Source organism: Ischnura elegans, chromosome 7 (assembly GCF_921293095.1).
Source record: "Ischnura elegans chromosome 7, ioIscEleg1.1, whole genome shotgun sequence".
Lineage (NCBI taxonomy): Eukaryota > Metazoa > Arthropoda > Insecta > Odonata > Coenagrionidae > Ischnura > Ischnura elegans.
Window position 1 is genome coordinate 86042671 of NC_060252.1, and position 24798 is coordinate 86067468.

The 24798-nt window shown below is 39.1% G+C and overlaps 1 protein-coding gene across 3 annotated transcripts in view; it reads right to left on the reverse strand.

Annotated features, from left to right (window-relative positions):
* Positions 1 to 24798, reverse strand: part of LOC124162420 — a 36608-nt gene that overhangs the window by 4486 nt on the left and 7324 nt on the right. For 2 of the 3 annotated variants that reach the window (XM_046538955.1, XM_046538953.1), the window contains exons 2-8: positions 20043 to 20135; positions 18657 to 18844; positions 9467 to 9533; positions 8745 to 8999; positions 6705 to 6806; positions 970 to 1184; positions 348 to 405 (exon numbers count right to left, since the gene is read on the reverse strand). In XM_046538955.1, the coding sequence (XP_046394911.1) occupies positions 348 to 405; positions 970 to 1184; positions 6705 to 6806; positions 8745 to 8999; positions 9467 to 9533; positions 18657 to 18844; positions 20043 to 20074 (917 nt within the window). In that variant the 5' untranslated portion in view covers positions 20075 to 20135. Of the gene's footprint in view, positions 1 to 347; positions 406 to 969; positions 1185 to 6704; positions 6807 to 8744; positions 9000 to 9466; positions 9534 to 18656; positions 18845 to 20042; positions 20136 to 22825; positions 22929 to 24798 lie in introns of those variants that run through there. The other variant, XM_046538954.1, reaches the window with a different exon arrangement.

Below are 24798 nucleotides of genomic sequence, written 5' to 3' on the forward strand. Positions count from 1 at the left end.
TCATTAGCAATACATATTGTGATAGATTTGCAATATTTTTTATTTTTGCTAATGCACAATCAATAACTAGGTACTTATCCCTGCTCAAAATGCAGAAGTTAGCTTAGCTCTAATTTCCTAATATGCTTTAGGGTTTTGAAAACCAATATGGAAGTTTTAAGAAATCATTTTCTTGCAAGTAAATATACCTACATAAGTAAATGGTAATGCCCAGCTAAAGTTGTGATCATGTACAGATATGGTAATATTCTGTGCATTTGCCTTTTTGCAAATTCATTTGATGCTTAAATCTAATTGTTTGATTTCTATAGCAATGATAGTAAATCCCCTTCGTTTTTAATACTTACGGGCTAAAAATCAAAACCAAGAATTTTTGTTCGCCATTTGCAATGTAGGCTCGTAGGGCTGCAATACAAAGGAAATTTGATTCAGTACCTGAAGTAATAATAATAATAATAATTTTTATTCACCGAAGTGGCAATATACATTGCATGGTTTCGTCACAAAATCACTATGATACAAATTACATAAATACAATAATACAAATTACATAGAATCATTTAAATAGTTTATCATTTAAAAGTTTGGCGTATGCACCTAGCATATATAGTACATTTTCTCTTATACTATTGAATTGCAGCATCATTTAATGCTGAGGATATTTTACAATCAAATTTAGGTCCACACTAGTTAACAGATAAATGCTGCCAAAGTGAGAAAATGGAATGATGGCCAAAGAGACAAAGAAAATAAGTTCTTTTTCACCGAAGGGAATTCATAAAAGTAAATTTACTCATTATTTTTAATATATTTGGAGCTCATTTAATGAGATCATCTTTGGGGTCAGGATTAATGAGGAATGGGAAAATGGTGTCATCCATTTCTTCTATGATAGCTGCTTTTTTTTTGAATTGTTCAGAATTTTTCCAACTATGGATTTATAATTGTATATTAATCTAGGTGACTTACTTTCATATGAATCCAAATCCTCAAATGGCAGGGGTGTGTCAGCAGATCCTGTTGGTACCTGTGATTCAGTCCCCATAAATACAGCTGAAAGGGTGACTTTGAGCCAGGCATTTTCGCCATCCTCTATGCCTTCCATCACTAAAGTGCTACTTGCATTTGAGGGCTTCCCTTGCAGATCCACATTGTTTAGTGAAATTTGAACAGGTCTTGTTTTCCTTTTTAAATTAAGCATGCACATAACACATAACTCAGTGGGTTCAAAAGGAATTGAAGGACATGTACAGCAACCAGGGGTGCCGACTTACAAAAAATATTGGGGGGGCCCAAACAGGGGACCTTGCCCCGGTAAATTTTATAAGTTGTGAGTTTTAAGTTTTTTAAGCATTTTAGAAGAGTCATATGATCAACATTAGAACCCTGATATCTCGAATGTTGATATCTGGACACTCTGGGGAAAATTGACATTTTTTCCTCACATCTGTAATGAATTTTTGGGGGGGCTCAGGCCCCATGGAGTCGGCACCACTGATAGCGACATATGTAGGGAACACATCAACATTGGGTTATTATGAGGGTTGTACCAAAAATAAGGTTCCCATATTTTTTACAAATAGAAAACTAAGTTAATTGTTATTAATTTTCACATCGTTGAAAAGCTTACAATTTTGCCTATTTTTCAAGGTATTCTCCATTTTTTTCGACACACTTTTGAAGACGGTACTTCAGCTTTTGTATCCTTGAGTTGAAGTCTCCCGCCAACCCGTTGAGGAAGCGTGTGACCTCTGCTCGGACTTCATCGTTGCTCTTGAAGCATTTGCCACCTGGGTGTTTTGTTTTGAGGGTGTAACGAAACACCCACGTTTCATCTCCCATGACGATACAGTCCAACAACTTCTCCTTATTGCCTCCCCCCTCATAATTTTGAAGAAATTTGCGAGCACGGTCAAGGCGTTGCTCCTTGTGCCCGTCAGTCAGCATCTGGGGGACACAGGGAGCACACATCTTGTGATAGCCCAACATTTCTGTTAAAGTTCCGATGAATTTCCATGGGCGGTAACTTCCTTGAGCGGAGAAATCGGATTGCTGCTTGAACCACACACTTGACGGCAACACTTTCATTTTTGATGGTTGCAAAGTTAATAATTAGCATCATAGTGAATTGTGGACGGGCAGACTCGAGAGTAGGGGAACCACTGTGCACGGTGCTGTTGTGGGATTCAGCCTAGCACCTTCCCTCAACATTGTAGCTCACTGGGAACCTTACTTTTGGTGCAACCTTCCTATTATAGTATTCTACCGATTAAGGTAGGTTTCCATAGAGTACTAAAGAAGTCATCTGGGAGCCTCCCTTTCCATCAAGCACTTCCCTCTTCAATTCACAATAAGACCTACTCCCTTTCATTCTATCTAAAAATCCTATTCTTTTCCTTCTTCTCCCTTGTTTACCTATCATTCTTCCCTGTAACACTTGTTTTCAACATTCCCTCCCCTCTAAGTACTTGCTCCATCCATACCTTCTGTCTCCTCCGTATCTCATCTAAAAGCTACCTCTCCTCACCCACCATGTCCAACACTTCATCCTTCCTCCTCCTCTCTGTCCACTTCACCATCTTCATTCTTCGCCACGCCCACATCTCGAATGCCTCCAGTCTTCTCTTGTCCTCCTTCCTAAGTCTCCACGTTTCCGCACCGTAGAGAGCTACACTCCAGATCATACTCTTCACTGACCTTTTTTTTAAACTCTTATTACAATGATCCTCTCGTGAGCTCCTTCCTGTTCAGGATTGCCTTCTTTGCTAGTGCAATTCTCATCCTAATGTCCTTACTACTGTATCCATTTTCCTCTAACGTGCTGCCTAAATGGTTGAATTGCTCTACCTGTTCAAGTTTTTCCCCACTTACTTTACTCTTGAGTCTCACATTCCTTGCTCGTGATGCTTTACAAAACCACATGACCTTCATTTTCTTGTGATTAATCCTCATCCTATACTCCTCACATCACTTGTCTAACACATTCACTAGAGCCTGCAGTCCCCACGCTGACTGGCTAATCAACGCCTGATCCTCTGTAAACCTAACTGATTTAAACATCATTCCTCCCACTTTTACTCCAGCTTCCAACTCATCCCACACTTCTCTTACCATCTCCTCAGTGTATACGTTAAAAAGCAGAGGCAATAGTGGACAGCCTTGCCTCACTCCTCGGCCAATGCTTGCCCACCCAGATTCTCTGTCTGCTACCCTCACATGCGCAGTTTGGGCTATGAACAGATTATGAATCAGTCGCCTATCCCTCCACTCTACACCTATTTTCTAGAGAATATCCATTAACTTGAGCCTGTCTAAAAATGAAGTTGTGGATAAGGGGGATGATAACATTATAATTGAACCTGTACAACAAAAGGAATCAATTCAAATTGTACACTGTATTTAAATTCTTTAAAGCAGTTTTCTAAAGCAGGGACAGACCCTTCCATTGATCCCCCATGGTTGGTGTGCTTTCTGGAAGGCCTTAACTCGAATATACTTTTGATCACATGTAGTTGCCTTTTGCATGACTTCAATGGTATGAAATTAGCACTCCGTTGCCCTACTTTTAATGAGAGGAAAAAGGAAGAAGTCTGGTGGTACCATTTCCAGACTACATGGTGGTTGCGACTGCATTTCCAAATTGCACTTCACTATGAACTTCCAGATGGATGGAGTGGTTATGAAAAATTTTAAAGTAGCTGGAAAAAGCTATGGGAATTTTCAAAAATTCATTAAACACTTTAAATAGATATGCTCTTTGGAAATTTATGCTACCACATGAATATTTGGTTAAATACTTCGAGCAACAGCTATTCATTTTACTGCAAATTTGTTGTTGGAAATACCATAAATTCTTCATAACGTGGCACAGGGGCGGATCCAGGATTTCTTTCTGGGAGGGGCACAAGCAAGGCTGTATCCAGGATTTTGTTCAGGGGGGGGCACAAGGATACTTTGTTATACAAAACGTACGAAATTATAATGGGACCGTATTAAAAATCTATCATATTTTTAAGGGTCTGGGGGGGGCAGGTGCCCCCGTGCCCCCCCCCTGGATCCGCCTATGACGTGGCATATTTCACTTAGGACTGTTGGTGATCCATATATGTGGTATCGCTTGGACTCAGTAAGATTTTTGGTCTGGTCTCTCAGGCAGCACTGTTCACATTTCCTCAGAGTTTATCATGCCATTTCTCATTTAAAAATAAATTTCTAAAGCTATTTGATGATTTGGAAATGTTATAGCATTTAGTATGCACTTTTAGGGCTGGCACCATAAAATTCAAAATTTCCCTATTTTCTGGGCCACCCTGTACAAATCTTGGCTATGTCTATGCACCATAGCTTAACTTTTGAAATGCTTAATTCATAAGTTGAGGGTTAGAATAAGCTCACAAAAATATTTAGTCCTTTGTCCTGATGTTCTGTATCTGGCTTATGATGGCTTTCAGGGCACGGAGAATGTGGTAATGTGAATAGGAAGGATCAAGCAATTTCATCCTCAAGGAATTCTTTATACTTTCCTTAGATGAGTAACTAAAATGCCTACATTCTATGTTCCATAAGTAATGCAACCTATTTTTTCCTAACGCAACGGTTCGCTGTAGGGTAGTGTTCTAACCTACTGGGCTAGGTGGAGGGGTATGTAAGATTCAAAATGCACACAGTCTCATTCAGCTCTGAGGTGCCGGAGAGTCAGCCCAGTGAGAAATGTGTGGTGGAACCCACGTGGAGATGTAACGTGGATACCACGTGTTTTTGGTCGTGGAATCAACGTGGAACCCACGTGGAAATTTGGTGGAAAAATTAAAACAGCAGTAGGTGCTGTCCTAAAACCATTAAAACCTCAACCACTCTATATCTAAACCTTCTATATATGTGTCTACGAATTTTCATGTGCTCTCATGGCTGCCTTTCCACGAATTATATAAAAATAGAATGCGCGATACATTTTCACATAACTAGTATATGGTTTCAGGATGATAAATGACGCAATGTCACCAGAGAGTTAAGTTCCACAAATTAGAAATTCTGTTTAACATTTAATGCTAATCACCACAAATCCACTTGAAATCAACGTGGATTCCACGTGGGTCCAACCACTCAATATCCACCACCACCAAATATCCACCACTCAACGTGGATTCCACGTGGGTTCCACGTGGATTCCACCACCCATTTCTCACTGGGAGGACATGAATTCCCTTAAACCCACGACCCCGTTTTGGGTACATGTGATACAGGACAATGAGTCGTTCTGCGGAGCAACAGTACGTTATCAAATTTTATGTTAAACTTGGAAAATCTGCCACGGAAACGCATCCATTAATTTAGCAGGCCTTTGGGAGGGATTGCTTCACCAAATCACAAGTATTTCGATGGCTCAAGTTGTTAATGGAGGGCCGAGAGGAGATCACCAACAAACCACGCAGTTGTCGACCATCAACCTCAAATTCATGGATCCAACCAGGATCAAGACCATGCTCAATGCTTTTTTTTGACGTCAGAGGTATTGTCCACCACAAATTTGTACATCCCGGGACAACAGTGAACTCAGCTTTCTCCATGGAATAGCTCAAAAGACTGAAATGAAGGGTTGCATGCTGCCGCATCAACGTCGAGTGGAAAGTTCATCATGACAATGAGCCGAGTCACATTGCCTTCATTGTCAACGACTTCCTGGCCAGGGCCCACACCCAATTGGTTCCGCAGCCTACCTACAGTCTTGACCTGACTCCCACTTGCTTTTTTTTGTTTCCTCACTTGAAAGGAGCCATGAAAGGAAAACAATGGGACATGATTGGCACCATCCAGGCTCATTTTACCTTGGCACTAAAGGACATTCCGGTAAAGGCCTTCCAAGGCTAGAAACAACACCTCCAGAAGCATATTGACACGAGAAGGTGCTATTTTGAAGATTTTTGATTCTTTGTACGAATATATTCAATAAATGATTTTTTTAAGAATTTGGTCGCGTTACTTATGGAATGTACCTTGTATGTGTTTTTGGTTACATGAGACGAAGGCAGAAGCAAGGAATTATTGATAATGGGAAGTGGGTGTTATTAGAAAGGACAGATTTGAGAATAGAATAACGAAGAAATTTCAGGTAAGACTTTCCATGGTTATAATGTGTATTTAACATATTGATTGCAGGAGTTACTATGAAAACTTGCTTTAAAGTACGTAAGTAAGTAATTTTTTTAAATCATTTTTAAATTTATTAGCAGAGGGAAAGTCTGCAACTAGATGGGAGTAAAGGTGAATAAGGAAGGCATTCAAATTTTACAATAGGGATTCCATTTCCCAAAATAGAAAAATATAAGCACAGTTTGCTAATTGGCAAGTTAATTAATTAATTTAAGCCATATATATTAGCTGAGACTCAAATATTTAATTTGAAATCATTATTTATTACAATCATTGCTATAGATTTAATTGATTAGGTTTAATAGACTGCTGAAATCAATTTATTCCTCTCAGCATAAGCATTGTTGGATCTTTAGTATTCACTTCTTAATAACATCACCATCTGATTCTTTTTAAGTGTTGATGGAAAAGCTTTATTGAATAAGGGTTGTTAAGACAGCACGACACATATATCACCACACAGACATAACAGCATTTACAAAACAATTTCACAGGATGGATTCACAAGACACAGTGTATGAGATGTACAGAGGATCTTATAACAGGCAACTCACAACTTCCGTGTGGAACTTGACCAAACTTCAGGAAGACTAGCAGCATTATTTCCTGGCTGTAGCAGCTCAAAATTCAGAGGTCTGAAGTAGTCCAAGCGATGGCTGAAAAGAGAGTTGGAGTCATGGTTTGTGATATGAATACACGGAGAGAAAAGTTTGCGAGGGAAAAAAGTTCAATACCACCAATAAACACTCATGCTATTATGCAAGATTTCAGTATTATGATCCAAATATTAGGAACAGAAGGTTGAGGACTATATTTGAGAGATTCATGCACGATATGATTGATCTGAATCAAAAGAACTCTATAGTTTCACCAAGGTTTGTATATTCTTTTTTTTTGTTGTTGTTCCATACATTAGATTTTCTCTGCAATAAAATTTATGCACTAGCAAAAAATATAAGGATGTAGATAGCGGATGTATCAAAGTTTTAATCAATATATTTTCTTTTGGAATGAATTCCACCTTTGGTTTAAGTTTAAAACAAAGTTATGCTAGCCTTCCTGCTACCTTTGTGATGTTGTCTGAAGTAATATTTATTTTGCTCGCTGTCTTCTATATGTATCAGTCTACCACTTTTACTATACTTTTATCCCAATCTCTGAGAATTTCTCTTTTGTTTTTCCAAACCTCTGAATGCTCCAACACAATGCTGCATGGGTATTTTGGTTATGAGACAGTTTTCCTGGCTTCCTTGGAAGCATTAAATGGATATATATTTAATATGGAGAATTTTTTCAGGCTATATCTGGCGGAGGTCTAACATACTAATAAAACTGGCAAATTTCTGCATGAAGTTTATTGTCAGAAGCAGTTTTCATACGTTTCCTATTTCTAGACATCAGGCACAGAGCCAAAAATTAGCTTAGGGGATTGCTTGTGAGGTATATGGGTTGCCAATTTAGTATTTGTTGTCAATTCGCACGCATTGAAAAACCATACATTTCAATAAGTCGGCTAAATATTTTGTCTGAATAATGCTGAAAGTTCAATTCATCGTTCATTATTGGAGGACATTGTGAAAAGTACCTATCTATCTAGTATATTGAAAAATGGAGTGTCATAGGATGTCCCTGGGCTACTGGTCTCCTCAGGGGATGTATTGAGGGTAGTTGCTGCTAGCAGTGGCATATCTATGGGGGGGTCTAAAGGGCCTATTAGCCTATAATAATACCCTTAAGGGCCTCCATTGGGTTGAAGCACACACTAAATAAAGTTAATATCTTTGGAGGTTGACACTTTGTACAAAAGTATATCATATTTTCCGATATATTTACCTACATTTATGGAATTAAAATACATATTAGCTCTAAACTTAGGGCCCTTTTTTACACGCTTTTGGTATGTTAAAAACCAGGGGCAGATCCAGAAAGGGGCTCTGAGGGGCTATAACCATCCTCCCTTGGGTATCCAATTTACACGAGATAAAATGGTAATTTTTTTCAGACCCCCCTCTACTGCTGGGAGGTTATCCCCCATTTAGCCCTCCCCCTTATCCCTATCCTGAATTTGCTACTGGCCGCTAGAAAAAATTTAGAGGGAAAGGGGGTTGCTGAAGCCCTCAAAACACCTGTCTACATGTTGCCCGTCAATGATACAAAATGCATTCAAACCAGTAGCGTTATTAATGTTTGCATGGATGTTTAAGGTCATGTACAAAGCGAATTTTGTACTGTTGTAATCTTGGGTACATGGGCGTAACCAGCGAGGGGCAGGAGGGGGCAGCTGCCCCTCCTAGAAGCAAAAATTGCAAATGTATTTAAGGAAAATATGTAATACTTTTTCACGCAAATAATTTGAAAAACTAATAAAGAGCTGTTACAGTTTCCTTAAAATGTTGATTTCATTCACTTATTCCATGCTTAAATCTTACCTACAACTTGAACAACCATGCCTTGCCCCCCCTCCCCCAGTTTTGATCCAGGGTATACCCTTGCTTGGGTAATTGAAGTTTCTCAGATTCTACTGAAATTTCACCACTAGTAATCAGAAATAAAGGTAGAAGAGTTAGTATTTATGTATTATTAATGATACTCACTAGTCAGCAGATAGGTACTTTCCTTGGGGAACTGGGAAGAGGGCTTCATATCTTCTAGGATCTCCTTCCTCACCCAGTACATCATGGATTGCATACGCATTGAATCGAGTGACTTTAGGTGGGAAATAAGCTAATGGAATGATCGCTCGACCTGTCCATCGATTCCCATTTATCTCTGCTGTGTATGCAATGGGTAGTAAGGTCTTTATAGCATTTTTGGCTCCATCCAGGAGAAGAACTAAGTGCTGTCCCCACCTGGCATAAAGATGTTAACAATTATACTTAAATTAAGTTCATTTTTCACAAAAATATATCTATTCCCTTCAAGGACTGAATAAAAATCTGTAGATTATATTGTTAAAATGAATTTTCTGACAAACAAAACTTTTGAAACTTCTCTAGATAAAAAATGATCTCATTCACATCTCACAGCTTGAGTTTACCTTTAAAAGTGCTTAGGTATGCTCCATTGAAATATAGTAGTGTCTGTATTGTACATTATCAATTCCTATCATTCTTTGACAAATATACTTTCACCTTCCTTGTAAATCATAGACAAATGGTGAGGACAAACATTAAGAAAAATAATAGATTACTGTTCAGTGAGTTGATTTTTAAATGGGTCCTAATTAGTCATGCCAAGAAAATAATTTCCCATATTTTCAGGAATTATTTAGAGTTTTCTGCCATAAAATCAACTATGTAGTGACCTGGGAACTTACGGGCTGAGTTCCACCTCTAAATATTTTGGCTGAACTGGATCACCATCAGCAAAGAACACTTCCACAACTGGAAACAAAATAAAGGTTCATCATTGTATATTACTACATATGTATAACTACATCTAAGTACTACCTTGCAAGCTGCCATAATAGGCACATAGCTGTGTAAGGGTGTTAACAAAACCAGCCGTTAACAAAAAAAAGAAAAGGAGATATTTGTCTGCCGAGCCCCACGATGATTGATCGATGGATTTTTCTTATTAATAGGAAAATCGACCAAAATTGTTGGCACATCAATGGGTGATGCCAGGTTTCGCTACTAAGTGGGCCCTGATCGTTTCTATAATGGTGGGGGTATTTCCCCATCCCTCCCTTCTAACCCTATCCCTATCCCAGAGGCATCGTCAGGCTCCTATTGCGGCGGCGCCTCTTTCCTTTTTCCTTCCCATCCTCTCTCCTCCCCGGGTGCGTGGGCATATCAGTTAAGTTACCATGTCCCGGCCCCTGTGTGTTGTAACCTTCAGGTCCCTTGGGTCCTGATCTCTGCCAAGCCCCATCTTTATGAGAGTCCTCTAATGTTTAAATTGTCCTTAATATTTAAAAAAAATTAAAAAAGTCCTTCATTGTAAAAAAGTTCGTATACTTATCCGTTTGGCAAAATATATCCTTGTTTTATCATTCACTTATGTCTGAAACATAGTGTGGTTTTTAGGTGATGTTCTTTAAGTCGCTCTGAAAGACATCTCTTTTTAATAGCTCAAGCAATCAATCCTCATATCTCCTTGTGATAAATCCTCACCCTTGGAACTTTCCTATTGTACAGAGGTAACAAGTCAGGGGAATAAGGGGAATGTGAGAGATTGCCAAATAAAACTTGAGCAGATTTCAAAGGCTGATAGGAAGTAGTATCATCACATCGTTACAGAATTTTCAGAGTTTCTTGCAGCTGTGGATTCAGCGTCGAATTTGGGGGGCGGGGGGTTATGACCTGGGTCTGGGGACTATGGAATAACCCCAAGAGAGAGGGGCATTCTCCCGTGTAAATTTTTTAAGATACCCATTTTTAAAATGCATTTTTGTGTCTAAAATTTCATTTTGATTCTTAACAATAGATGAGATCGAACAATTTCAGACATTTAAAGACACAAAAACTATATAAGTCATGAAAATAAAAATTTTTCGATACAATTTGGGGTGAGATAATGACCCCCAAATCCGCTTTTGGTTTTTGTTGTACTTCTCATATGCGCCATGTTATTTGTAGCATGTTATATTTGTTGCACAGATCTTTTGATTTAGAGCGTCAAATACTGGGTGGAGAAAACTTGTGACACGAAATTCCCTGGATAACTCATGCCAGTAAGAACCAAAATTTCGTGAAAAAAGGGGCAATATCGCGTGAAATTAAAACAATTGTTGCTGAGAGATTTTCGAGATGAAATTCTTTGGCATATCCCGGACAAAAATTGCTATACCCTATGGCATTTAGTATCAGGAGCATGATGGTCATTACACCTTGATAATGTTACGCTGTAACGAAACCATGGTCGGTCACAATAAATTACCAAGTGGAAATAGCTAAGTTTTTATTTCTTCTATTCCTACAGGAACTTTACGTGCGCGGAAGTGTCAAAAAAATACAGGGTGCAGAAAAATTGTCACGAAGTTTTAACCAGTGGCGGCTTGCTCATAAGGATTCTCGGACGCCGCCCCTCCAAAGATTTGAAAAAGAAAAAAATGAACACCCATTCGATTATAATAATACATCTAATTAACCAGACTGTTTTTTTTTCAATTGCATACATCGAAAATGTAGGAAAATCACGCAAAAATAGCGCGAGAAGTTCGCATTTGTAGCCGTGGGGCGCTGGCCAGAACATCCCAATCCATCACCATGCAGTTATATGAAGAGTGGTAGCGGTGGGGACTGCTGGTGCTATGACGCGTCTAAGCTTGTGCCTTACGGAAGTCTTGGGACGCCGTCCGAACATGCGCAGAGCGAAGTATCTAGTGAGATGACATCGCCGCTACGGGTGGCGGCATTATAATCTGGCGTATACTTGGTGCTGCAGAGTCGCAGAATACCTTGTTTTGGTTAAAATTTTATTATTATAAATATTTAAATTATATTATTTTAAATTAAACAAATTTTATGCCTAGATCACAAATTAAAAACTCACTTAAATACACAAAATATTAAAATATTTTGACCCCCTGGTGAAGTGTGCCCCCCAGAACATTTGACTCACGAGCCGCCACTGGTTTTAATCCTTGACAGCTGATGCCTTTAGGAACCAAAGTAATTGATGCTGTTTCGGTCGACAACGTGCCATTTTTTAACTACAGAAACTTTGATCCAAGCCCACTAATTGGCCGCATGTTTTCCTAGTTGCCAGATGCCTCGGTTACATCGCGATTTTCGGCAGCCAAAGCATTTCAGGTCATTATAGTTGTCCAGAGCATCCGGCAACAGGGCAAACTCGCGGATAATGGGAGCGCTAGGCTCAAAGTCTCTTTAGTTTAAAAATGGTGCGTTTTCGACCCAAACATTAACAGTGATGTTTGGTTCCTGATGGCATTAGCTATCCGAGCTTAAAATTTCATGGCATAATTTTTCTCCATCCTGTATAAAAAGCCCTCGTCAAGATCGTTCGACATACTCCTTCTCTATCGCTGTGAACGAGATATTGCTCAGCCCTTTCATACGTCATTAACTTTTGTCCTACGTCGCCCATTATTCTCTTTCGTAATTCGGTCCCACTGATACATTTCTTCGATGCACTGTCTGTGATTCACTTTGATTAGCAGTGGGAGTTAATCCCAATGATTGACAGCTGTGCTAGCGCGTGCCTTATTGATAGCAACCGGCAAGATAACGATCGCTTGTATGCACAACACATCTATCGCAGGAGATCTTGGGATGGATCCGAGAAATATCTTCTCCGACAACTGGACCAATTTTCCGTACTCTAGGATGACATGATACATTTGAAAAGTCATTAGAGCAATTCTCGCATTCACAGCTGGGACGCCTTGACTCAATGAAAAGAAACTCTTTGCAACTTCATGACGTTTCCTTATAATAGAGTAGTTTCCTATTTTTTCATTGCCTAAATCGAAAGATTATTACTCCTGTAGTAGGTATTTCACGCTTTTAGACTTTTAAATGACGATATCTATTTTACGCGATTAAATGAAAAGTGAAAAATTTCAAGCGCGCGAAAACGCGACGGCTAAGTATGAATGCTGGGAAAAGCCTATACGACGTCATTCTGGTTTCGGCTGCCGCCGAGTGAGGCCACCTTGACGGCAGGGGCGGATACAGAAAAAACTCAAGGGGGGGGCGCAACATATCTTGAGTTGTCTTTACTTTTATCGTAATAAAAGATGATCAAGTCACAGGCAAAGTATATGAAAATTTTATTTAAAGTGATTATAAACATGTAAAACACAATGCCATCTTATGATATAAAAAGTTACAATTGTGGTTTTGCAATGTTCGGCAATACAGGCGGACCCGCAAGGGGGGGGCGCGCGCCCCCTGCGCCCCCCATCTGTATCCGCCACTGCTTGGCGGCCATTAGGGTTAAGGTTCATTGACTGGTTCAGAGAGAACCGCTTATTGAGGGAAGAAAATCACCCACAAGAGTGTAAACATCAAAGAACCACGTGAGAACGATGCGGAAGGTATATAAGTAGCGGAGATGCGATGAAGAGCTTGGCATGGGTTCATTGCGACATCAACTTATCTGCGATGCGTTAACCGTTCGTTGATTTTTTGCCGCGAAATGCTCAATAGGAAAGCGATGGATCGAGAAACGGAAAAAACAGGTCTATTTCTGTTTTAAACCCCACTAAAATCGATACCAAAAATGGTGAAAATTTTTAATAATTCATCATTTTAAACAGTATAAAACTATTCCTACAGCAGAATTATGGAAATGAAGTTGATGCACCGAGAGAGTTATGAGGATGTCCTTGGAAGAGTAGGAGTGGAACCTCATGGAAAATTATAGGACGGAACAACTTAATCTTGAGGCTTGATAGCTCGCTGAACAAACGTCGTTGGACAAGTGGAAGGAAAGAAGGGAAAAAGATAACTTAAGATAAAATATACGGTATAGGCAATGAATGATTTGAAATGGAAGACGGAACACCTATGTGGAAAAGATTGGCTGATAGGAGACTTGAGTGAATAGCTACGTCAAACCAACCTTACGATTGTTGACCACTGATTATGGTATTATTAGGGCAATTCCATTTGTGACGGAATTACCTTTAGAGAAAACTATGCAATAGATTATTTAGATTGAATCGTAAAATACAAAAAAATAGTAAAAATTTTAACTGTGCATGATCAAAAAACATTTATGAAGGTGATTTTCATGTACATAAACAAAATTAATTATCGAAATATCTTCTAAACAAGCCCATAATTAACATGTGACGGAATTACTGCGAGGTCAACCTCCTAAGTGTAATGATTTTAAACATCTTCAAAGCTCTGTGAATCGATGTATAGTTTGAAAACTTTAAGCAAAGCTGTGAATAATATTTTAAACATCGATTTCTTGAAATTCAATCAATTGGCTGTTGATTTATATAGATAAAATATTTCCAGCCTAAATTTTAATTTGTGAGAAAAAGTTGACATTTTCATGGAAATGCTCATTATTATTTCAAATTTGAAGGCATTAGTGCAGGAATTAAAGAATAACCGAAGGTGATGTTTAGAGAAAAATGAGAAAAACAGTGGTTTTCAACTATGTCTGCCGGAAAACAATGTCGTATTTATTTGTAAATTATGGTTGAAAAAAACAATATCAGCTGGAAAAGGGGAGGAGGGGATTCATATGTTTGAATAAATCTCATTTTTGCAAAAACTGGATATCTTCTGGTTCTTGAACTCAGGTCTTCAATTTCATTCGGATTGCGCTTAAACGTGGATAAGCATCACATTCCACCTAGATGAAGATTTTCTGCATTATTTGTCTGTTTCTTGGACATGTAGCTGGTGAAAGCGACGCTCTCGGGCTTAGTAGTTATTTTTACGTTGAGCCGAAAGACTTAGTGGACATCTGTTGTGTTGGAATATTCTCCAATTGAGCCCTGTGATTTCCAACAGATGGCACTACAAGTGATCACGAGCGAAACAAGTAATGCCGCTGGCCCAGTGCTCGAAGCCTTCAAGTCCGCCTTTGGTATTTTATCTTCTTGTTTTGATAAAACTGTCGCCCAAGGCCGCAGCGAGTCCTACGGGAGGGGGGTCTGAGGAGTAGGGGGGATAAAATACCTCCCCCCCTGAAACTGATGGATGCGGTGTCAAGTTTTGAACTCCCACGAAATATACTGTTATGTAATGTAAATCAGTGCTCAACTTCTATGCGGAGTACCGTCTAAAATTTCCCAGTTGGTATAGAAATGAGATCGGCGAGGTTTCAGATTGACACCGTAACGCTAAATAGTGCTAAATTTTGGAGGTTAGGAAAAATAAGCTTTTAACCCTTTCTAAGCCAGAGCTGCTCCGGGGATAAATAAAATTTCAAGACTTCTGTGTTTTAAAATAGTGAAAATTGTCTGCTAAATCGTAATTATTGTGGCAGATTCGTATTTCACCATTTAACTCTAAAGCACAAAAGAACACGCAGTTTAAATCTTTCCTGAATGGATCTGAAAATGTGTAAATTTTTGATGCTACTTACAATTAGAAGCAACATAAGGTTAGGCGAAAATTCGTAGTTTTTCCTCTGTTTAATGCTTTGTTTCAGGAAATTAATTATAGAATCCAGTTATAAATATTTATGTAGTCTTTAAGTTTCGTCTCCTTTCCCTTGGGCTACAACCTAGTCGCGGTGGAAAAGCTTGCGCGTTTCTATGACCAGTTTGAGCAGCACTCGCGGGATTAATTGTCGATTACTCCCTGTAAGATCACCCGTGCCAGATAGCTCGAAAGGGTTGGATGTAGTATAAATGATGGAATCACGTATAAACACTGCAGGAACGGAAGTGGGGAACCCTACCAACTAACTCTTCCCTGAAAACATCGAGTACAATAAAATGAGCCTCGTAATTTCATCAAGCGGGGTATCAAACGGGGCGGGCACCCTCCGAAAAGGGCGGGTGACGTTCACAGTAGCGAGGCATAACACCAGGAACCCTTTTGGTTAAAACCCAGCTGCAGCGCTAGACCCTCAAGGCTTTGTATTCTTTGAATACTTTTTCCAGCGTATTGATAATATTTAATAAGCGTAGAATCAAAGATATATAGTTCTGTCATAACTTCTTTATGTTGTTTTCCTTTTCTTTGGTATGGATAAGAACCACATGACCGATGTGGTAATTTCTTTATGTATAAAGGTGGATGTCTTTTTGTCTGTCCGCTATGCGTTTCCATACGGCTGCACGGATTGCAACCTAAGTTAGTACATAAATGCATCTCATACTCCAAAACTTCGTATTGCTACTTTCGGTATCGTCCGACGCGTGTTCCAGGACATTTCTCATAGTTTGTTACGTCACGTCATACATATTTTACGGATAGACATCCTGGCGGGTATGCACACCTCTCTACACGATCAAAAAGATATCATAAAAATCCTTTATGAGCATGAAATCCAAGTTCCAAGTTTCCCACTATTCTGGGTGCTATCCTTCCCGAGCAACGCCGGTGGCCTGCTAGTATACATGTAAAAGAGGATGTCTGTTTCTGTCAGCTATACATTTCGATATGGCGGCACGGATTGCAACCAAAGTAAGTACGTAGGTGCATCTCATGCTCCCAAACCCCGTAGTGCTGCTTTTAGTTGTTTCCGACGCGTCCTTTGCGTCGCTTTCTTATTACCATTTCTTACGTCACATACAACTCCTAGGATAGAACATCCTGCAGGCTAGGCACACCTCTTGGCACGCTCAAAGGGAAAACTTAACTCAAAGGACACTGCACTCGCCTGTTCAGGACACACGCAGTTCTCGGTGCAACCTTTTTGCTGGGGTATGCGCTCACACGACGTTTTTGGTATACGAAGATAAGGACACACACAATGATCAATGTTGCGGGGTATAAGCTGATCCCGTGTGCAGTATACGGAAAGCTTTTTTTTTCCATTGTTTGCTGTTATATACGTATTCCATCATCACCCGCTTTGTTATTTACCCAAAAATCCTGCCATGTGACCATGAATACCACGTTCCAAATTTCCCACTTCTCACGGTTCTATCCTCACCGAGTGTTTTATAAGCGTGGAATGAAACATATCGATGGCTAAGTTCAGGGGTGCCGACTTAAAAAAAATATTGGGGGGGCCATAACCGGGGAACTTGCCCCGGTAAATTTTATAAGTAGTGAATTTTAAGTTTTTTAAGCATTTTAGAAGAGTCATATGATCAACATTACAACCCTGATCACTCAAATCTCGATATCTGGACACTCCGGGGAAAATCGACAAGCCTGACACATTTTTTCCTCACATCTGTAACGATTTTTGGGGGGGCTCGGGCTCCCTCAGGCCCCATGGAGTCGGCGCCACTGGCTAAGTTCTAACAACACGTATCTCAAATTCGGCCGGTTTGAGACAGGTGTCTTAAACAAAGTGAAACAACATTTAAAAAATAAAATACAAGCAAAAAACAACTCTTTGTTTGCAAATAAATACCTCTTTTTCAGTATTATGAACTTTTGGTTTTTAATTTCAGTGTACAAGTGAAATAAATCGATCATTTTTTTGCTCTCCTGAAAATTTGCTATTTTTGAGATACGTGTTGTTAGAACTTAGCCATCGATATGTAGTTCTGCGATTACTGCATTATGTTGCTTTCCTTTTATTTGATATGGATATGGACCTTATGGCAGATATGGTAACAGTGGATAAAAGCTTATAACATGGATATGACCTTATTTGGAATGAGGAAAAATGGGAAGGGATGAACCAGATCCATCAACATCAATGAGTTTGAGTTTCTCGCATCAAGTTTCAATAAGTGAAAGTAAGCAGGGATGAACGAAATAACGGCAGCACTGCTCAAGAATTTAGAAGGGCAAGTCAGAGTCAATATCACGACGAAGATAGATTGCTGGAGGATTTTTACTAGAAGCGTCACTACAGTGTGGAGAAAAATTGTGTCACGAAATTTTAATCATAGATAGCTGATGTCAGTAGGAAATTTGCTGATGTTTTTTTGGTCGAAAACGGACCATTTTTAAACTACAGAAACTTTGACCTTTATTTGCAATATCTATACAGGGCTGACAAAAATTATGTCACGAAATTTTAATCATAGATAGCTGATGCCAATAGGAACCAAAATTACTAGTAATAATGTTTAGGTCGAAAACTCACAATTTTTAAACCACAGAAACTTTGAGGCAAGCGCTCCGATAAACCGCGGGTTTGGCTTATTGCCGAATGCTCTACACAACTTGTGACTTCGAACGCTTTGCCTGTCCGTGATTGCGATGTATCCATGCAGTGGCGTAACTAGAGATATGCCATGCGGGGGGGGGATGAGGGGGATTAGTGGGGGCTCCCTTAGGAAACGGGGAGTTGAGGAAAATTTTTGAAAAATAACATACCCAAAAATGCTTTTACACCATTTTGGCACTTGTGATTTAACTTTAAGCAGAGGCAGTTATTATGTACAATGTATCAAGTTCAGACAAGATTTTTAAATAATTTTTTGATTTCTGTGAAGTTTTGGGGGGGATACATCCCCTTATCACCCCCCATAGTTACGCCACTGTATCCATGGCATCCGGCAACAAGGCAAACTCGCGGCCAATCGGAGCGCTTGCCTCAAAGTTTCTGTGGTTTAAAAATTATGAGTTTTCGACCTAAATATTATTACTAGTAATTTTGGTTCCTATTGGCATCAGCTATCTAAGATTAAAATTTCGTGACATAATTTTTCTTTACGCTGTATAGACATTGCAAATAAAGGTAGGTGGTGTATTCACATATAATTTTACCCATATTTGGAAATTCCATCAAATTCCAGTTCGGAACTAAAGTTCGTAGTAAAAAAAGGCTACTAATGCTATCAATATGTATAGTTAGAATGGGAAGAATAACAAAAATGGCATAGATCTCATAATGAAATGAGACCTCTTATTTACAAGAACACCATGCACTCCTCTTTCCATTGTTGAGTCTTATCCAGCCAATTTGTTTGCATTTTGAAAACGGCTCCCACGCACCTTCGTGTTCCCACAGTTTGTCGAATGGCTTCCCGGGCTCTCCTCCTGGGTTTCCCGGCACTCCGAAGAATGGGGCGTCCACCTTGATCTCGACGCCTTCGCTTCCTTTGCCGGCCAACGTGATGATCACGGGTTCGTGGTCCACTGGTCTGTCGTCCCAGGTCGTTTGAATCTGATAGGTCAGCTCCCTGAAAATCGATGATAAGGAAGACGCATTCGTATTTAGCTCATTAGGAGAAGGCATACTTCCCGCTTGACCGATCTTTTACGGCAATAGATTATTCGCTTGACACTGGAACAATGAATGTTCGTGTACGTTTAATTGTCAAAACCCGATTTAATCGCCAAGTAGCGCTCTTTCCGGAGGTGTGGCAATAAATAAATAAATTGTGGACATTTTCGTACACATTTATCAGCGGCCGAGGTCATTTCGCTCATTATTTTCGCATTTTTCCAGTTTTTTTAGTCCCCTACTTATGTTAGGCCATGTTTTATTTAGGGTTGGAAGTTCCCCATGCCCCATTTGACGACATAAATTAAGGTATGCAATACACATTACTCAGAATCAGATAGTTGCTCTTCTCTTTTTCTTAACCGACTCTCCTTTTTTCTATTTGCAACTATTACAGCGATATAGATAAAAAACTTAGAGCATGAAATTAAAAATATGTATTGCATTAAATTGTTTAGGGCGCAAGGAACAAAATGATGTTTTTCAAGAAATTCGCGATGAACTTATGCAAATATTTAGGCCTGGCCAAACGGGGATAAAAATAAAAACTGGTCAAACGAGGATAAAATTTCGTATGAATTTTACAAATTAAAAAAATCTGTTTTTCATGAAAATTCCAAAATAGCCATTTCATTATCAATATCATTTGAAATGGACCACTTCCCTACGACCATAGGGCTTAGATGGAACATGTGACTTTCTAGTCCCAATCTCGCCCAAAAAGACGTTTTTTATTATTTTTAATATGTTCCTCACCCCGTCTTTAATAGAATATTGGCCTCCATGGATCTATGGCCTCCGTCAATTTTCAATAATCACTTAAATCATTAATCCAGCTGAGTATCATGGTTGATTCACTGTTCATCACAGTTTTCACCGTTTTCGCACGTTTTAATTTATTAAATGTAATTAACTGTTTAGTAATTTAAAAATTGCTAATCTTATTATTAATATGTAAATGCATCGAATTGAATTTACTTCTCTGGTGCTCATCTTATATCAATAGGCATAGCCAGCATTTTTTGTTTTCACCGATTTCGCACACACAAAACCCTGTGGACGTAGTGAGAGTCAGTGAACCGCGGGAAACAACCGTTAGCGTGAATATAAATACGATATTCGCGTTTGGGGACTGGGGAGGGAAGTTCACTCACCTGGTCTCGGTGCTGAGCGTGTCGTCAGCCATCGTGCCCGGGAAGGTGGCCAACAGGAGGAGGCCAAGGAGAGGCGCAACCTTGAGAGGAAACCTGAATTGCATTGGGAAACAAGAGACGTGACGGAATCAGTGACGTAGATCGAGATTTGCGAAGCTGAGGTCAATGTTAAAGGGGTTGCATAACGTGAGGATACGAAAAAATACCATACATTGCTGAGAGTTGGTTTAGATTCTTTACGTTCAAATAGTAATTAATATTATTTACAAAGCCACTTTGAGACGTACTAGATGTGGGTAAGCAGTCAGATGGAATAAAAAACGAACTGCCGGGCGAAACAACGTTAATAGAAATTTTACTGCGGATGCCATGGTATGCACAGGCAGGTTTCACAATGACGTATGATTTTTATTTACGCGAAATTCATGAAAATATAGCGGTTCAGACGAGACTACTCATGGAATATTTTTTCATAAAGTTATCCATTTTCTAATCCGGATGCAAAAACAATACTCTGTAAAAGCCAAAAATTGGCATGGACAATAGAGATGAAGCTCTAGTATGGTTTTTTATTAGGTATTCGTGATAATCTATTGCAACTATGAAATTTGATTTTGTAAGTGCAAATAACTCTTCGTATTGTTGACTGATGTAAGTAATCTGCTCACTCAATCAAATCTGACGTTTGGTTACAGATATACAAATGGAGTTATTGCCTAATTTCCCGCAACATGTGTATCATATCTACTCTCAATCGAATTATCTCAAGGTAGAAAATCTCCCAGTCATTGGTTTAACAACAAATAAATTGTATTTTTCCGTCACTTTCATCATCAGCTTTTTATTCGTCTTTTACCTCTGTTTGGCAACTGCGTGAATACGTCTTGATCTTATGAAAGGAGAGAAATGTGCAATTTAGTTTTACAAATTTTTGATTTTAGAAAGGTATCTATAACTTAGAATCATTGAATAAAAGTTGGGAAATTATTCCGTAGGACGATTTCCTCCATATCCCGTTCACAATAAAATCCTTTTAGTGCACTTAAAAGCAGAGCCAGCCAGAGAGGCGGTTTGGGTCCTTTTTTTCTCAGTGCCCTTTAGGGATGTGGGAAGCCCCGTGGAAAACATAACTCCTTGTATTTAATAGGTTGAAGTTATTAAAAATGCTATAAATACCAACATTTCTTATGATTTAACCCTCATTATGGTGTTATCAATTTCAATGATGCTTTAAAATTTATTTAATCCTTGTTTAAGAAGTAAAATTATTCAAATAAACAATGTACCTGAAACTTTAAGCGGTCTCCAAGATCAAAAAACCGGTAATTGGTTACCAGCAGCATCAAATATATACATGGCATTAAAATTAAACGAGCTACTGCAGTCACGGTAGCAGTCTTGAATTCACAAATTATGGAAAATAAAACAATTAAAATAAACATTAAAAAATTTCAAGCTTAAAAAGCTAGCCTTTCATCAGTTTTAGAAAATACTTTTTAAAGGATTTACAGCTTTCAACCAAAGCGGAAAGTGTGTAAAATATCATCACCCCACGTAAAAAAGTAACATTTAAGATAAAAAAAATTTCGTTTGTTATGCTGGCACAGTGTAAGATCGTAAAGCAAACCACAAGCTTAGGATTTCCAATAACTCTTTCGGAATATATCATGAAATGGCCGAGACTCCTTCTCGTGTATCCCATTCCTTACCACTTCCTTACTCCTTCCTTAACAGAATATTGGTGTGGTCTTATTCAATCTGCAACGATCATCATTTGTTCATTGAATTGAAAATAGCTTTCCATCAACGGAAATATCGTAACGATGATTTATCAAACGCAGTCATTCTATTAAGCAAGTCATTAGTCTCCTTTAGAATACACATTTTTAATGATGAGAGTGAATCTTGGATGGTGATGCATTGGTCAATTGGTCATGGATTAAGGCAATTACAACTACATTTTGCGAGGTTAGCTAATCAATGACGATAAGACTGAGGCAATCACGAATTTCTTTTAGGAGCAACTGTAAAAATATACTTGTTATCTCTAAAAAACCGCGGTTCCTGTTATCATTCGGTAGCGTACTATAGTTCAGAAGTTACTCGTCATTTGAGGATGAAATGTTGTAACTCCTGACGAGCCAAAATAACACTAAACCTGTAAGATCTATCTCGAAGCCCTAGAAAATTTAATAAAGAAATACCACGAAGGACTTTTAAGCAGTTGAAAAAAAAATCGATAAAACCTTCTTTTCAAGTGATGAATATACATTTTTATTTTTGGAGTTGGCGGAGAGTTATGTAAGGTTTATCTAGTGATACAGCGTACCATACAAAACGCAGACAAAATTTTATACGGTGCACAGAGTTTTATTAATTGACCCAAGAGTCGACAAATAATGTTAATAATGGCATAGTTATCCGAAAACTGAGACTATAAAAGTCTTTGGACAATATAATCTTATATCTGTAGTTATGCTTCCTATCACGCGGCTCCATAAAATATAGCAATATACCCTTCAGTGGAAGATTCTTATCACTCTCCTAAAAGATCGTAAGCTTTTCCGGCGAATAATATTGATGAAATTTTCTCGGGTTTGCCACGAAGTAAGGCTGTTTAAGACCCAAACAGCCTTAAAAAGCCTTACCCGAGAAGTTTTCATCCATATCACTTTCTTTAGAAAGAGTGCCTCAGGCGAGGAAAGGGTCAAGGAACAATAGGATTACTTTCTCATAGTGAAAGTAAGCAATAGTAATGGGAGTATTTAGAGTCGCACACTTACATGGCTGGAAGTTGAAATGGCTCTGACGATGGCGCCGCGATGCGAAGTTCGTCGACGAACGGTTAATCTGATCGGCCGACCGGCTCTATCTGGCGTCAGTTCACACCGGCATCACGCTTTTTATCTCTTTATCACCTTTTGCTTTTTTTCCCAAACGCAATCTTGCCCGCATCAAGAACCTGTTTTGAATCTGAGAATCCTCTCCATGTCCGTTATTGGCCAACCAATTCATGTAATATTTCTCATGGCAAATCATGTATACAGTAGCGTAACTATGGGGGGGGGGATAGATTCCCCCCCCCCCCTAGAGTCTCGGTGAAATGAAAAAAAAAATTTAAAACTACAGTCTAGTTTTGACGTAAAATAACTGCATCTGCTTAAAGTTGAAAACGATTTATTGATACCAAGGCAATGAGACGAGTCACTGTATACTAACCGGTGATTTACCCCCGGACACCCCGTTCTCTAGTGGGGTTAGGGGGGGAGACGCCCCCCAGACCGTTACATCCCCCAAAGCATATTCCTGGTTACGCCACTGCATGTATATATACAACCTATACATCCCATCCAATTGGATGAATGAATAGGTGATTAACTAAGATTCGCAGTGTCGTCCTAGGCCACGAGGAAAATATAATTATATATTTTAGAAGAGTGGGAGCAAAGAGAAGCCTTCCAAAAACTCTAAGAAGTGAAGAGTTCTCGGTATCAGCACCGGTCAGGAACTCCATAATTGCCCGTTATGGAGTTTAGGCAGTTATGCAATTCCTGACCCGGTGGCGATCCCGAGAACTCTTCACTAAGTCCATTCGCCGGGAAAGCACGAAATCTTTCTTCTCTAAGAAGAAGACGGGATAACATGATTGTGCATATCATTCGACATGATGACCTGGTGAATCGACGAATAGAATAGAAAAAAAATTGTAAACGGCATTATGTGCCGAAACCTGGGTCTGTTGAAATAATTCATCATCATCAGTCAACAATCCTAAGATTGGTTTGACGCAGCTCTCCATTTCTCTCTCCTATCCGCATATCTTTTCATAGCTACATATTTCTTCTCTTTTACATCCTTTATAACCTGTCCTATATAACTCATTCGGGGCCGTCCCTTGCCCTTTTTCCCTTCCACTAGTCCTTCAACGATTGTCTTCATCAGACCATCGTGCCTCAAAATGTGGCCAACTAAGTTGTCCCTTCTTCTGCATAAGGTTTTTAGGAGGTTTCTCTTTTCTCCCACTCTTCTTAGCACTTCCTCGTTACTCACACGGTCAATCCATTTTATCTTCATCATTCTTCGGTAACACCACATTTCGAATGCTTCCACTTTTGACTTCTCTGCTGCTGTCAACGTCCAAGCCTCGCTTCCATAGAGAAACATACTCCATATGTAGCATCTGATGGATTGTTTCCTTACTTCTATGCTGGTATTTTCAGCTGTAAGAAGATTCTTCTTTTTGTAGAAAGCCCTCTTCGCCTGCGCTATTCTACTGTGTATTTCTTTCTTTCTCCGTCCATCGCTGTTAATTCGGCTTCCCAGGTAAGAAAACTCGTTCACCTCTTCAAGTTTATGCTTTCCTAGGTTGATATTTGTTTTAGCCTCATCTCTTTTGCTGCAAAATAATATCTTAGTCTTCTTTTTGTTGATTTTCAGCTGATATCTGGCCATTGTCCTTTCCATCTTTGTCAACGTCTTCTTTAAATCCTTCTCTGTCTCGGCTATGACTGCTTTGTCGCCAGCAAATCGCAGAAATAATTAAGTGTGGAAATAGACAAGGACTTTCATTATAGTAAATATCGAACCGAATTCGACCGAGTCAAACCGGAAAATGTATCTTTTAATAGATGCTTTATGCTTTGGGCATCGCACTTGGAGCAAAATTACTATTTACAATAATTGGCTCGCAAAAAAGCGAATTAGGTACATGAAAAATAAAACAGAAAAAAGCTGTTGATAAAAAAATAGTTATGGC